A 13,397-nucleotide genomic window follows, 5' to 3' on the forward strand; every position below is an offset into this window, starting at 1 on the left:
CCCATTCTGGAAACGCAGTTTCTAATACAGCTTAGGATTACTAGATACTGTACAGTTACAAGTAGATCACGCAGGAGGAGTACACAAGCTCCCTCAGTTGCTTTTACATCAACTGAGGTGAGCTCGTTAGTACATCAGGATACATACACTTACTGATGCACCTATTAGCTTAATTTTACATCAACAGATTATGAGACTCGAGCTCTAAAAAGGCCACTCACCGAAGTATAAGTCAATCAGAACTCAAATGTCGTACGGAAATATACCGAATATACTGAGACTCCCGGATGAGAAGCAGCTCGTTGGTGAGGAAAACTGGAGACCCTATAAACGCGAAATTTTGTTCGCGGTGCAGTCAAAAGGACTGAGTGGGTACATTGACGGAACGATTCCGAAGCCCAATAGCTACCCAGGACCTATCTACCCCGCGAGCCAGCCCGCGACCCCACTTTTCAGCCCTACACCCTGTCCAGAAGAATGGGAGGCATGCGACCGGCTCGTAACTGGTGCCATCGTATCAAACATAATCGATCCCGTTGGCCTGGGGATAGATGAGACAAAGCGCGCATCGGAGGTGTGGACTATGCTGATCAAGCGTTTCGAAAAACGGGGACGAACAGCGCATCCACTTAGCAGATACAAGCCTACGACAAGAAAAATTTGACCTGACGGAGTCTACAATGGAAGACCACGAGAAAAGGATGCGGAACCTCATCAAAAAGGTCCACGACCTTGGAGGAACCGCCACAGACGCTCAATTCCGCCGAATAGTCATCTCGTCCATGCCCCCAGACTGGAGACAAGACATACGTAGCGTCCCAGGGACTTTGAGTGCCGACGCATTCACCTACCTCCACACACTCTGGTACGAGAAGGAGGAGGAGAGAAGGGAGGATGAAAGGGACACAAAGCAAGTCAAAGCTTTGATGACTGCTCGCCCATACACCACAGCACACAGCCAAACGAGTACTGGGAACAAGCCACCGATCATCTGCCACAACTGCAGCAAGCCCGGCCATATTGTGAGAAAATGCTGGGCTAAAGGCAGTGGGATGGAAGGGCAGTGGCCGAAACAAGGTCAGGCAAGCAAGCCGAAGACGGAACCAAGTGCAAACACAGTAGAGACAGAGGCATCCAACATAGTCACCCCCATGGCAACATACGTGATGTCAGCTCAGGCGAATGCTAAATCAAGTACGTCCGAACCCACACAGAAGCCTCGGTTGCATGCTGACCACTCCCAAAGGCAGAATGATACCATTCTAAGGGAGACAGGTCAGTGGGAGGCAGAGGGCGAGGACATAGATAGCGACATACATAGTTATCAGCTTGTATCCAGAGCCAATTGCATCGCCTGCCGCGGCGAAGTATCATTATACTCCCCACCCGTACCAGCGATACGAACATTCCTGGACTCAGGAGCGTCTGAGTGTCAAGTCCATGCCGCGGGCCTCCATTCCGCCGCTCGGTACTCCGAAGATCTGCTCTTTATTGTAATCTCACTCTTATTGTTCTTTCTCGCTACACATACCCTTTCGTTCTAGTCCCTCCTTATTGTCTTTTACTCTACCCTGTAGGTACTACTCGTATAGCTCCTAGTAGTTAGTCTGGCGCTCCGCACCGATGCGCCGATCCGTAGATATAAATACTGCCTGTACGCTACTGTAGTTCCTCAGTTTAATTATCAACTTAGATCTCCCTTCTCAAACTTAGCTCTTCTCTAAGTCTTCAGGCTCAACGCCTTGAAGTACGTTCCACTCGACCTTAGGACTTGAACGTTCTCTGGTCCGCTCCTCGTCATCGGCGATACCGCCGCTCCAACCTGGCTGCTACTTAGCTCCTCTCTCTCTACTCTCGATCTCCGGGGACTAACGGCGTAACGGCAATGTTGTTAATAACTTCACTACTGTCCCACTTGTCTTCCGCACTTAGACACCTTGTGGCTTTGGCACGGTTACACGGTGTACATGATCTTAACACTGAGCACTGCTGGGTGCAGCAATCAGACTTCATTGAGTACACCAAAGTAAAGGGACAAGGAGGGAGCAGCGCGATCTCCGGTGACGCTGGAAGGTTTGAGATAGCAGGAACAGGGACTGTGCAGTTCATTACGCAAGTAAGGGGAGTCGAAAGACTAGTACAACTCCAGGGCATTAAGCACACCCCATCGTTTGGGCACAACCTGATCTCGTTAACAACACTTGATGGCCGGGGGATGCGGGGCGGATGGGGACACGGTATCATGACAGTCAAGGCACCAGGCGGAGAGGTAGTCATGGAAGGATACGGACAAAACAAGATGTACGAAATCGAGATACTAGAGTCAGGAAAAACCGCTGTCAACTATTCGCGGACACGAGACAGGCCAGCCGATGATATGCTGACTCTGGGCTATGCATAAAATGCTAATGCAAGCTTTAACACTCACACCAACACCAACACAAACCATCATCAAACACTAAGTTCAAGGGGGTTTATCATTGAAAAAGCAAGATAACACTGCAACTCTACAAATATCTACATCATGTGGGTATAATGTATAGGTTGAATAGTTTTTCTTCTCGAGATTCTATCAAACTTGGGCATGCTAAATCTTTCTTTGACTTTATCTGAACTGAACAAAACCTCTGATTTGTATTATACACTACAAGTACAATCCACAGAAAGAGTGTGCACTACTCACAGCACTCTGACTGCTATTAACTCTGAAGCATAATGGTAATCTGTGACTTTGAACTTTCTTTCTTTCTGTCTTTCTTAAACTCTAACTTGTTTAAAGTGAAAGTTAACACTGTATCATCTTTGTTTAAAGTGCACTTGTCACTATAGCCAGAAGCTACTAACCAACCAACCAAATCCTCTCAGAAGTGGGGGGGGGAAGTGCTTGTTCTCATTTAGAGGCCAGCACCCTCCTTATATATCCTCAAAACAACCCTTGACAACTGATATCAATCATTGTAGCATGTGGAATTCTTGTAGCATGTGCTGATTTTGATGGAAATCATGCTGCATCTCGAAGTAGCATGTGGACCTGTTGTACCATGTGCTACCTTTGATGGAAATCATGCTGTACCTCGGAAGGCTTTCCGGATGAGGGACATATGCTAAATCAATCCTGATATTCTCGGAATTAACTCCAGAGGTCTGGAATATTATTATCTTTTAATCTAATCATTCAGCTTTATGGCAATGTCATACAAAGATGAAGCTTGGAACACTTTGATCCTGCAGATATTGTCACAGTCCAAGTCAAACACAAGTGTGGGTTTTTAGTATTAGAGCTTTATTACTTGGAAATACAACTGTATTATGCTATGAAGACCCACTTAAGTGTCATTCAGATGCAATCACTGTGTAGTTCTGTGTGTTTTCTCTGAATACAATGTACTGTCCAATCTGAGTATCACTGATAGTACTTTACAGTTGAAAATGCATAATTACTGCATTATAGACTCAAATAAAAATGGGTCATATCACCGACATCCTAACCTGGCATAGGAGACTGGGACACGTAGGGATATGCCGCATCCTACGGATGGCCAACCGCGGACTAGTGGACGGGTTAAACATAACGAGGAAGGAGGTATATGGCATGTGCAAGGACTGCCTATATGGGAAGGCCACAAAACACCCATTCGATGAGGTCTTGACACACGAATCCAAAGTACAAGAGAGAGTACATATTGATCTATTCGGCCCAGCGAGAACACCAACGAGAGGCGGGGCGATGTACCTGATGTTATGCACTGATGGGAAATCCTCATTCAGAGTGCCCCATTACTTGACCAATAAGCGAAAGGAGACAGAAGTGAAAGCGCTGCATGAATATCAGATAATGGCAGAGAAACAGACAGGGAAGATGTTGAAGATCATCCGGATTGACGGCGGCGGAGAATTGAACAACAGTTTGGTCGACGCCTATTGCACCGAGCATGGGATTATCATCGAAAAAGTACCGCATGACTCGTCAGCAGCAAATGGGGTAGCTGAACGAGTGTTCTGTACCGTAATGGAAGGGACCCGGACACTGCTGGAAGAGGCCGACCTCCCCTACTCATTCTGGGGCGAGGCGTCAACTACATTCATCTACACTAACAACTTTGTGCCATCGTCACAATCACCAAACACTGTCCCAGTGGAGGCATGGACACAAAAGCGCCACGACATATCCCACCTACGTCCGTTGGGATGCAACTGCTGGGCAACGCTACCAAGAAGGCAGACGGATGGTAAACTGGGGCGGCAAGCGGTGAAAGGGAAGCTGCTTGGGTACATGGGCAGACGAGGCTACAGAATATGGGTGCCGGAAACCAAGAAAATTGAGGAGTCGCATGATGTGACTTTTGAGGAAGGAAAAGCACACAGGACACGCACACCAAACGTGGAGGAAGAAAGCGACGGACTGGCTGAAGGACCCACTAATCAACACTTGGGTGAACCAAACAAAGACCCCACAGATCTTACCAACAAAGCCGGTGATGGGGAACGGGCATCGGGGACACACGAGCCCATTCAATTCCCTGGAATACAAACAGAAGTTAACCCAAATGCACCGGGACCTGCACCAGAGGCGACGCGCACCAGCAAAAGAGGCCATATACCCTCCCGCCGATTTATCGAGAGCGAGAAAAGGCAGCCCAAGACCGGGGAGAAGAGTGGACAACGGACATACCTCCAGGGGAACAACCCTTCGCACTGATCACCCAAACACCATATTCCTTCGCGGCGTCGACTGGTGACTTGTGGGTTCCCCAATCCTTCAAACAAGCAATGCGATGTGCCGACCTATGGAGAGAACCCATGGAGAAGGAGTACCGCACGCTAGTTGAGAAGGACTGCTGGGACCTGGTGCCACTGCCACCAGACGTGAATCTAACAGGAGGACGTTGGACGTATGCCATCAAATTTGACGCGACGGGTAACTTGCTGAAGCACAAGGCCAGATATGTGGCTCAGGGTTATACTCAGGTACAGGGCCAGGACTACAACAAAATGTATGGTGGAGTAGCACGTATGGAATCAGTCCGAATTGTACTTGCAATTATTGCAGTACTAGGACTCTCTATCTTCCAGGTGGACTTCACGGCAGCCTTCCTCAACAGCCCCATCACGCACGATGTATACCTCAAACAGCCAGACGGATTCGTGACACCAGGGAAAGAGCACCTGGTGTGCAAACTCAAGAAGTCCATATATGGAACGATGCAGGGGAGCCACAACTGGCAGGAGACCTTGGCGGCAGGGTACAACGACGATGGGTACATAGCTTCGAGGGCCGATCCGTGTATACGGTACAGGCGAGTGGGTGGCGAGTACACGATTACCAGCACATATGGAGACGACGTATGTGGAGGATCGTCCACCAGCGCCAGACGATCTAGGGCAGTGGCGGACCTGGGGAAGCGGTGGGAAGCAAACGAAGTGACAACAGAAGTACTACTTGGCATGACGATTCGACAGGACGCTATGAAACTTAGTCTAATCTGCTACACGGACTAGACGTCGTCTCGAGTGCGACGGGAGGTTAAGGGAGCGTTCGGAGGGCACTCTGAACTAGTGAAAAGGGTCGTAGGAAGCGGGCTTTCAGTCTGTCGACGCGTGTCTTTCTCTTCTTCTCAGAGGGGATGGGGAAAAATTGTCTCCTTATTTTCTCTCCTACCTACTCTCTAAGTAAGAACCGATCTCTACCCTGTGTAACGTATAAAATAAAAGGAGATAAAATCTGAAATAAATAAATGTGCCCTCAAACACTAGGCTGTATAGAGGGATCGGAAGATGAGTGCTTTATAAGGGAACGTCCGAGCGGAATCGGCAGCTGCAGGCACCGCCCTTGAGGGATTTCTGCAGGATCGAGGGTGCAACCTCCAAGTCAATCCGACGCACTGCATAGTGCGTAGGATTTTGTCGAGTTCCGGGTGCAGCAGCACATGGTGCTCGACATCCCCTCTCCACTTTAAAATGAAAATAGGGGGGGGGAGAACAACGATATAAAGAGGAGGGAAACGGATAGTCGCACGAACACCAGAACCAATCCGAGAGAAGGAAAGAACAGAAAAAGGTACAACCGTTACGCCATGAATTTGAGCCAACACGAGCAGTGGCATACACGGGAGTATCACCGATGCGTGTACGAGAGGGCGTTGGACCGGTATGAGGACCGCCCCGACGACACTAACCTGGTGTACGAACTCGTTTGGGCCTTCACCGAGGCGGAGGCGCATCCCATGCCTGAGGGGGGAATCCCTCTCGCGGCGTTCCCACTGGATTGTTACGACCTCCTCGTGGCACTCCCCGAAGGAGCACTGTCGTCGCTACCCCGTACTGCCCTAGCTATCGCGATCGGGTGGACCCGGGAGTTGTTGAAGAAACTTGCCTTGGAACGTGAGCAGTCAGTGTTAATGTTCGAGGAGGGCGATGGGGAGTCGGGGTCACGGATGGTCGTATACTTCGGTGGCAATCGGTGTGCAATGCTATCTCATGCTTCCGCGATTTCCTGACCACCGCAGCAGGTTTTTTAGTTTTGCTACTTTATTGGAGGCCCTGGGGTTCTTGTTCGAGCATTGGAGGGTAGAACCGCGCGAGGAAGAACGCGACCGAGATCATTTCGGTGTGCAAGTTCTCCGTACGAATCTGCGGTGGGAATATGAACAGGCGGGTGGTCATGAATCGGGAATCCAACGTGGGTGGGACTGGCTTGGGAACGTGTAACCATTGGTTGCGAATCTACGTACCTATGTCAAAATAAAACGGGACCGCAGATTTGGTGGGAAAGTAGGAGATATGAGTGTTTTAATATAGAATTAGAAGGAAAGACAGAAAGAGAAAATGAAAGGGAAATAGATTAATAGGTGAAGACGGAAATAGAGCCCTACTCTGGCAGTAGTGCCTCCCCATCCCCATCGTCGTTAGTGTCCGACGCTTCGAGCTCGGCTAACTCGTCGGTGGAGATGTCGAGGAAGTCCTCCAGGTTCGGTAAGGGCAGGGACGAACGTGCTAAGTAAGGGATGATACGGAAGGCGCCGACTGGTGTTCTCCATACTGTGCCATCCAATTCTGCAACGATGTAGGCACCTCCGCGGTTTCGTCGGATGACTACGAGGGGCCCCATGTATCGCATTCTGTTCTTGGCACTGAAGGTCTTCTCCACCCGGGTATTACGTGCGATTACCAAGTCCCCGAGCTTGAAGTCGTAGTTGTGGATGGTATGTAGGTGTTTTTGTTCGAATCGATGGATTCCGTCAATTCGATTTTGGTGGACGCGGGTACGCATGTCCTCCAAATCCTCCACGCGCTTTTGGAGCTCTCTTGCCCTGCGGGCCAAGAGATCTTCGGTAGAGAGGATGGAGTCGGGAGGCGGTAAAAGGTACGTGGTTTCTTCGATATCCATCGGCAGCAGGGGGTGGCAGCCATGGGACAGAAAGTAGGGGCTTGCGCCGGTCGATCGACGGGCAGTCACTCTCTCAGCCCAGTAAACGGAGTGGGTTGTCGGAGACCAGGAGTTCGCATCACCCTTTGCAGCTTTTATGAGGCTCTCGCGGACATCGTAGTGTTTTCATTCGATCACACCCGCAGCTTGTGAGTTGTAGGCGGAGATGGTGATGTGTCGGATACCGTAGCGTTTGGCCAGGATATCGAGGGCCAGCACAAAGGGGGTCCCGTTGTCGGTGACGATTACGCGCAGTGTACCCCACCGACAGAGAATCTCCTCGAATATCCAATTCGCAATGGCTTCCCCAGTTTGGCGACGGAGCTTGCGGAACTCGGGATAGGCGGAGGAGGAACAGCGGCCATGGACAATGTACTTGTAGCCACCGGACTTTGGCATCTCCATTACATCCATGTAGCATTTAGCGAAGAGGCCCATTGGTTCCGCCACTACAGGGGGGATTCGCAGCTTCTCGGTCTGTCGGAGTTGGCACAAATGGCAGGTACGAATGTACCACTTGATGTCATCGGCTTGTCGAGGCCACCAGAAATGTTCACGGACCGTAGTCGTGGTAGCCCAGTTGCCTTTGTGTCCCATGTTGTCGTGTGCCTCCTTGATAATCGCGAGTCTGCGGTGTTGAGGAATAACCAGACGGTGCGTCCCTTGTGGGTCCTTTCGCCACAGTCGTCCCATTGAGTCCACGAAAAATTGTAAACAGTATTTAATAAATTGTTGATACTGAATATCGGACAGGTCGCTGGGGCGTTCCAGGGAACGGAGGTAGTCCCGGGCTGAATCGAGTCGACTATCGATATTCACCGCACGATGAGAACGGGGAACCGATGAGTAAGGGATAGACTCTGTCTCTCCGGTTGGTGCGATAGGTTCTACTGCAAATACGGGGAGAGTCACTAGCGTGTTAAGGGTGGATGATGATAATGGGGATTTATTGATGAAATGCATGAACCCGTTCGCCTGATCAATCCAGTCTTCGAAATCATCCTCCTCCTCCGGTGCATCGTCAGGTTGAATGGTACGGCGGGATGGACCGTCTGCAGCTATCCTTTCGGACGGAACATGTACCATTGTGAATGAAAAGAGGAGTATGCCCGCGATCCAGCGATTTACGGCCGCGTTAGGTTGGATATCCGGATTATTAATCATCCCCCGTATGTACAACACATCGACTTCCACAACAAAGTGTTGTGCGCCTACTGTCCATAGTCGGGTTGCGCGGAGGGCGCGGAACAGCCCATAGAGCTCAAGTTTGGCTTGGCTATAGCGTGCCTCGCGATCGTTGAGGGTTATCGACCCAAAACGATTCACGTAACGTATTGCTGGGTCCTCTAAACTGAGTTGCATAAGGATATAGCCGATGGCGATGTTTGAAGAGTCAACGGAAAGAATGATTGGGGCGTTGTTGGAGTAATTAAGAGGACGTATAGCTGGTGACGCTGCTAGGGATTCCTTGAGGAGTTTCTGGGAGTGCGCTTCTTCCGTCCCGAATTGAAACGGTATGTCTTTGCGAGTCAGCCGCACCAAGGGTTCGGCCTTCTCTGCAAACCGGTCAATGAAGATGCGGCATACACCTACAGTTCCCAGGAAGGCGCGGACGTCCGTCAATTTGAGGAGCGGTCCCCAGTTGACGACCTTCTCCAAACGAGTCGGGTCCGGGACACGGCCTTCGTAAAAGCATCTGTGCCCTGTAATCAGGGCCTCTGCAACTGCCAGGAGAGTCTTCGGACCAGAGAAGGTGCCGCCCGCATACTCCATTCGCGTCAGTATGCGATTGAGGGTGTTGAGGTGCTCCCACAGGAAACGGCGGATGCCTTGATTTTCGGGGATGGTCTCGTACCCCCCTTGCGGAAGCTCGTAGCAGGTAGCAGGTCCACGGACGTTGACGTCGTCAACGTAAGGCAGGGTGTACTCGGGGATTTCGGGTTGGAGGACAAAAGTAATATCTCCATGGAATATTTGAAGGGAGTTCGTCCAACCCATCGGAATTGAGGTAAGACGGAGAGCACCCAGTGGCGTTTGGAAGGTGGTGTAGTCGCGCGAGGTGATGGCCAACATGCGCTCATCGTACCCTACGTACATATCTAGTGTTGCGAGGACTGCACGGCATGCGTATGCCTCTGCGAGGTTTTCAAGGATTGGTGGGATGGAGGAGTCGCGTACGGTGACCGCATTGAGTGGTTGTAGGTCATGGACGAGCCTTAGAGAACTACCGTCCTTTTTGACCACGGCGAACCAACGTGTCCGGTATGAGGAGTTGGAGGGCTCGTACACCCCCGTTCGGATTTTTTCTCGGACGATTTCCACGATGCGGTCTACCAGTCCTGGGGGAATGGGCAGCGTTGGTACGCGCCACGGTGTATGCTCAATCACAGGCATTTCCACTGGGGGAAAGTATTCGGGGTTTAACTGACCTTTTTCCTCCTCACACCATGCGAAAGCCTTTTCATGGATCATCATTAAGTGGTGAATTGCTGCCCTCTCTTGAGGCCACAGGAACTGCGGGTCGTGGACTGAATCCATGAACTCTTTGCGTTCCTGTGTATAACGGCCGGTAGGGGTGAATGGCGGTGGATTCGGGTTTAAGGTAGGAAGGTTCTCGAGGGGGTCGGATGGGAAGTGTCTGACCACTCTGAATTTTTCAGGGAGTGTTGCTGGTACTGGTTGGGTGCGTCGATTGACAGGCTTGTACCTCTTCTTAGTAGCAGCAAACGAAGGGAAGGTAGATACATTTTGATTTGGAGTATTGAAGGTACAGTTTTCGTGAGACGTACGTAAACACTGTTGAAGCAGAGTTGTACTCTTGTTCGAACAGCTGGTCGGAGAATGGGATGACTCTTCAGCTGGGATTGCGGAGCAGAGGGAGAAGGAATTGTATGTGGGCGTGTCGTAGGTAAAATATGCGTAAGCGTGGAGGAATGCTAATTTAACTTTGTCAATGGCCGGGGAATCCCCGAGGCTGGCGGAAATAAGAGGTATTGAGAAATGTCCTCGGAAATCCGACGAGTCAGCTGATGGCAACTCAGCGTTGTTCATTTCGACAATGAACGCCGCTTCGTTGTCGTCCTCCAGCTCACCAAACTCCATTCGCGAAGGGATGCTGCTGGCCAGCATGGACTTCACCTTCGCGGAGCACCGAGTTAAACTCGATACTCCCGACTATCCTCCTTTCTGAAGCGCGGCGGCTCTCGAGGAACGGTCGGGATTGTGGTGGTTTTGTAAGTATTGGGGTCAGTCAACGTTAGGTGCTGGTCACCCGATAGGAAGTTTTTATAGGAGGCTTGCATCAGAATTTCGAAGGGACGGCCTAATATGAAGTCGTACGCCGGGGAGTCCACTACTTGTACCTGCAGGAAGGCTACAACGTCGCCGAAGCGGAATGGTACGTCTTTTGCTAGTCCCAGTGACCAATCGGTATTGCCATTAGCACTCTGGAGGTTGATTCGTTTCTCAGGGTCGAACGCGAAGCCAAACGCGTTACACGCCGAGTCTGACATTACCACGATACTGCATCCTCCATCGAGGATGCAATGGGCTGGCCTACCTCCGATGGTCGCGTTAACGGCTCGAATACTGTGCGATTCTTTTGCCACGTAAAACCCGTCGCCTTCTCTCGCGTCACCAAAGTCGGTGAAGAAATTTTGTAGACTTTCTTGTGTGACTGGGACCGAGTAGATGCCGTTCGCCAGATCAATGTCGAACATCAATACGGATTTGAGTATCGCGACGTCTTCAAACAGTACTCCATCGACGCCAATCCGCCTGCTTGTAATCGAGTCCTTTACCTTCTTTCTGTATTCCGGCGCGATCGCTAGGAGGTCGTCCTGCCTTAGTGACACCATACTGGACATCCCGGTTTTTATCACTCGATCGACTGCGGCCTCGGTTTCTATAGGTGCTCGGTATCGGTAGTTTCTGGAGTCTTCTTTAGGTTGTATCCCTACCGTCCTTTCTTGTGGGGGGACTTTCTGGTAATTTTCCGATGATTGGTTTGGGTGGTTTAGTGGGGGACACCATTCTCGGAGGAATCGGTTTCGATGGTTCGGGATCTGGTTGGGTCCCAACATTAGTATCTGACGAGGGAGGTTTGCCTGGTTGAGATGTCGAGGAGTTACTCGCGTCGGTACGTCCCTTAGATCGACGAGTTTCCATTTTGAAGATCAAATCCCTCATAGCTGCCGCTTCAGTTGGGTCGCTTTCTCCCTGGAGGGTATAGGCCGCTGCGGTTGCCAGCATGGAGGGTCCTTGATAACTGTGGAGGGTGTAGGCGTTGTGCTGGCTGATATCTATTCCAGCTAGCGCAGGAGACAAGGGATTTTTGGGGGTCTGAGGGATATCGAGGATCCAAGTCTTGGCGGATGGGTTCTCTTCGAAATACCGTTCGAATCGAGTCTTCACCAATCCGCGCTTGTACTTGGTTTCGTTTGGTAGGTCTCGTCCTCCCTTCAGCTGGACAAAGCCCCGTTCGTTCCGCTCTACTCTTCCCTTAGCGACCCAATCTGCCAGATCCGGACAATCTTTCAGTATCTTGCTAGTGCACCCGTCCCAAGGACAAGTTCTATCCGTTCGTGGTTCGCGTGTCCCGGCGTCTCTGTTTTTATTTTCCTTTACGAACTGCTGCATCATTTGCGTGAGTGCTGCTACTTGCTGGGACAGGGACTCTTCGGAGTCTTTGGGTTCTGTTTTGATTACCGGTGTGTCTATGGTCGTAGGGTGGGGGATCGACGTCCGATCCCCACTACAAAAACTTCCGGAGCTAACAGGGGCCGAGGCGTCCGAGAGGAGAAAGGTAACGACTTTCCTTATCTCGTTGATCGTGTAGGCCTGACCGACCTTTTTAGTGGGATAATGGACATAGAGTCCGGTGTCTATGCGGGTCCGAATGTTTTCTGGAAAGGGACGGACGTAGTGCTGAGCTATGAGTATCTCGGAGAGGGTCCCCTGGGTTCGCAAGGCTTTAGCCACTACTGCAAACTCTCTGTGGTACTCTGCCAAGTCCTGGGTCGTGGAGATAGATTTCTTCTGGAAGGTTTCGACAACCCGTACCAACTCTTCGGTAGTGACTTCGGCTGTGCCTGTAGCGCCGGGGTAATAGTCCAATATCTCGGTCTTGAAGTCCTCCCATGTTTTCGTGTCGTCTTCGAAAGTGTCCAGCGACTGCCAGAACCTCATGGTCTTGGCGTCGAGGTATCCTAGGACCGTCCTTTTCATCCTCTCGACGTCTTCATCAATCCCTGCCGCTTTAGCCGTGCGTTCGAACTCTTCGAAGAAATTCGGCAAGAGTGCCTCATTTTTCGGGTCGAACTTTGGAGCGGAGCGCTCATCTCGTTTAGGAAGGGGGGTAGTCATCGCGGGACCTGTGGGACTAAATATTGGTAGGGAGGTACAGTGCGATAGAGGGGTCAGAGGTGAGGGTGGAGTTGGTGAGACGCTGGAGAGAGGGGTCGCTGGGTAGTTACGAAATTCGCTGGACCCGGTCTCTTCCTCTAACCTGGATAGGCGGTTGTGGGTGGCGTCGGAACCGTCTACGGGGGACAGTAGCTCTTCGAAGTCGAAGTCAATGTGTCCCTGGTGGAACTGGGCTAATAAAGCTTCGTCCTCTACCGACAGACGATTTCGTAGACCGATACAACGGCTCGTCGTGGTAGTCTATGTTCTTATTGTTCCTTTTCGGAGTTTTTCTGGTTCGAAGCGCGATCCGCAAAACGGGAAACCCCCCTCGCGGTGGGCTCCAGGTATGAAACTTAGTCTAATCTGCTACACGGACTAGACGTCGTCTCGAGTGCGACGGGAGGTTAAGGGAGCGTTCGGAGGGCACTCTGAACTAGTGAAAAGGGTCGTAGGAAGCGGGCTTTCAGTCTGTCGACGCGTGTCTTTCTCTTCTTCTCAGAGGGGATGGGGAAAAATTGTCTCCTTATTTTCTCTCCTACCTACTCTCTAAGTAAGAACCGATCTC

General features: G+C 50.9%; 2 protein-coding genes across 2 annotated transcripts; one reads left to right on the forward strand and one right to left on the reverse strand.

Moving 5' to 3' along the window:
* Positions 1-6,074: 6,074 nt before the first annotated feature.
* C8R40DRAFT_1173368 (uncharacterized protein) lies at positions 6,075-6,708 on the forward strand (the record flags this gene model as incomplete). Its single annotated transcript, XM_046232005.1, has 2 exons — positions 6,075-6,460; positions 6,510-6,708. The coding sequence occupies 2 exons, from the start codon at positions 6,075-6,077 to the stop codon at positions 6,706-6,708; spliced, it is 585 nt and encodes a 194-aa protein (XP_046083709.1).
* A 5,373-nt stretch (positions 6,709-12,081) lies between these two features.
* On the reverse strand, positions 12,082-12,790 carry C8R40DRAFT_1071553 (uncharacterized protein; the record flags this gene model as incomplete). Its single annotated transcript, XM_046226345.1, has 2 exons — positions 12,082-12,120; positions 12,275-12,790. The coding sequence occupies 2 exons, from the start codon at positions 12,788-12,790 to the stop codon at positions 12,082-12,084; spliced, it is 555 nt and encodes a 184-aa protein (XP_046083710.1).
* Between the last annotated feature and the right edge of the window lie 607 nt (positions 12,791-13,397).

The sequence above is a fragment of the Lentinula edodes genome (assembly GCF_021015755.1).
Source record: "Lentinula edodes strain Le(Bin) 0899 ss11 chromosome Unknown C8R40scaffold_30, whole genome shotgun sequence".
Taxonomy (NCBI): domain Eukaryota; kingdom Fungi; phylum Basidiomycota; class Agaricomycetes; order Agaricales; family Omphalotaceae; genus Lentinula; species Lentinula edodes.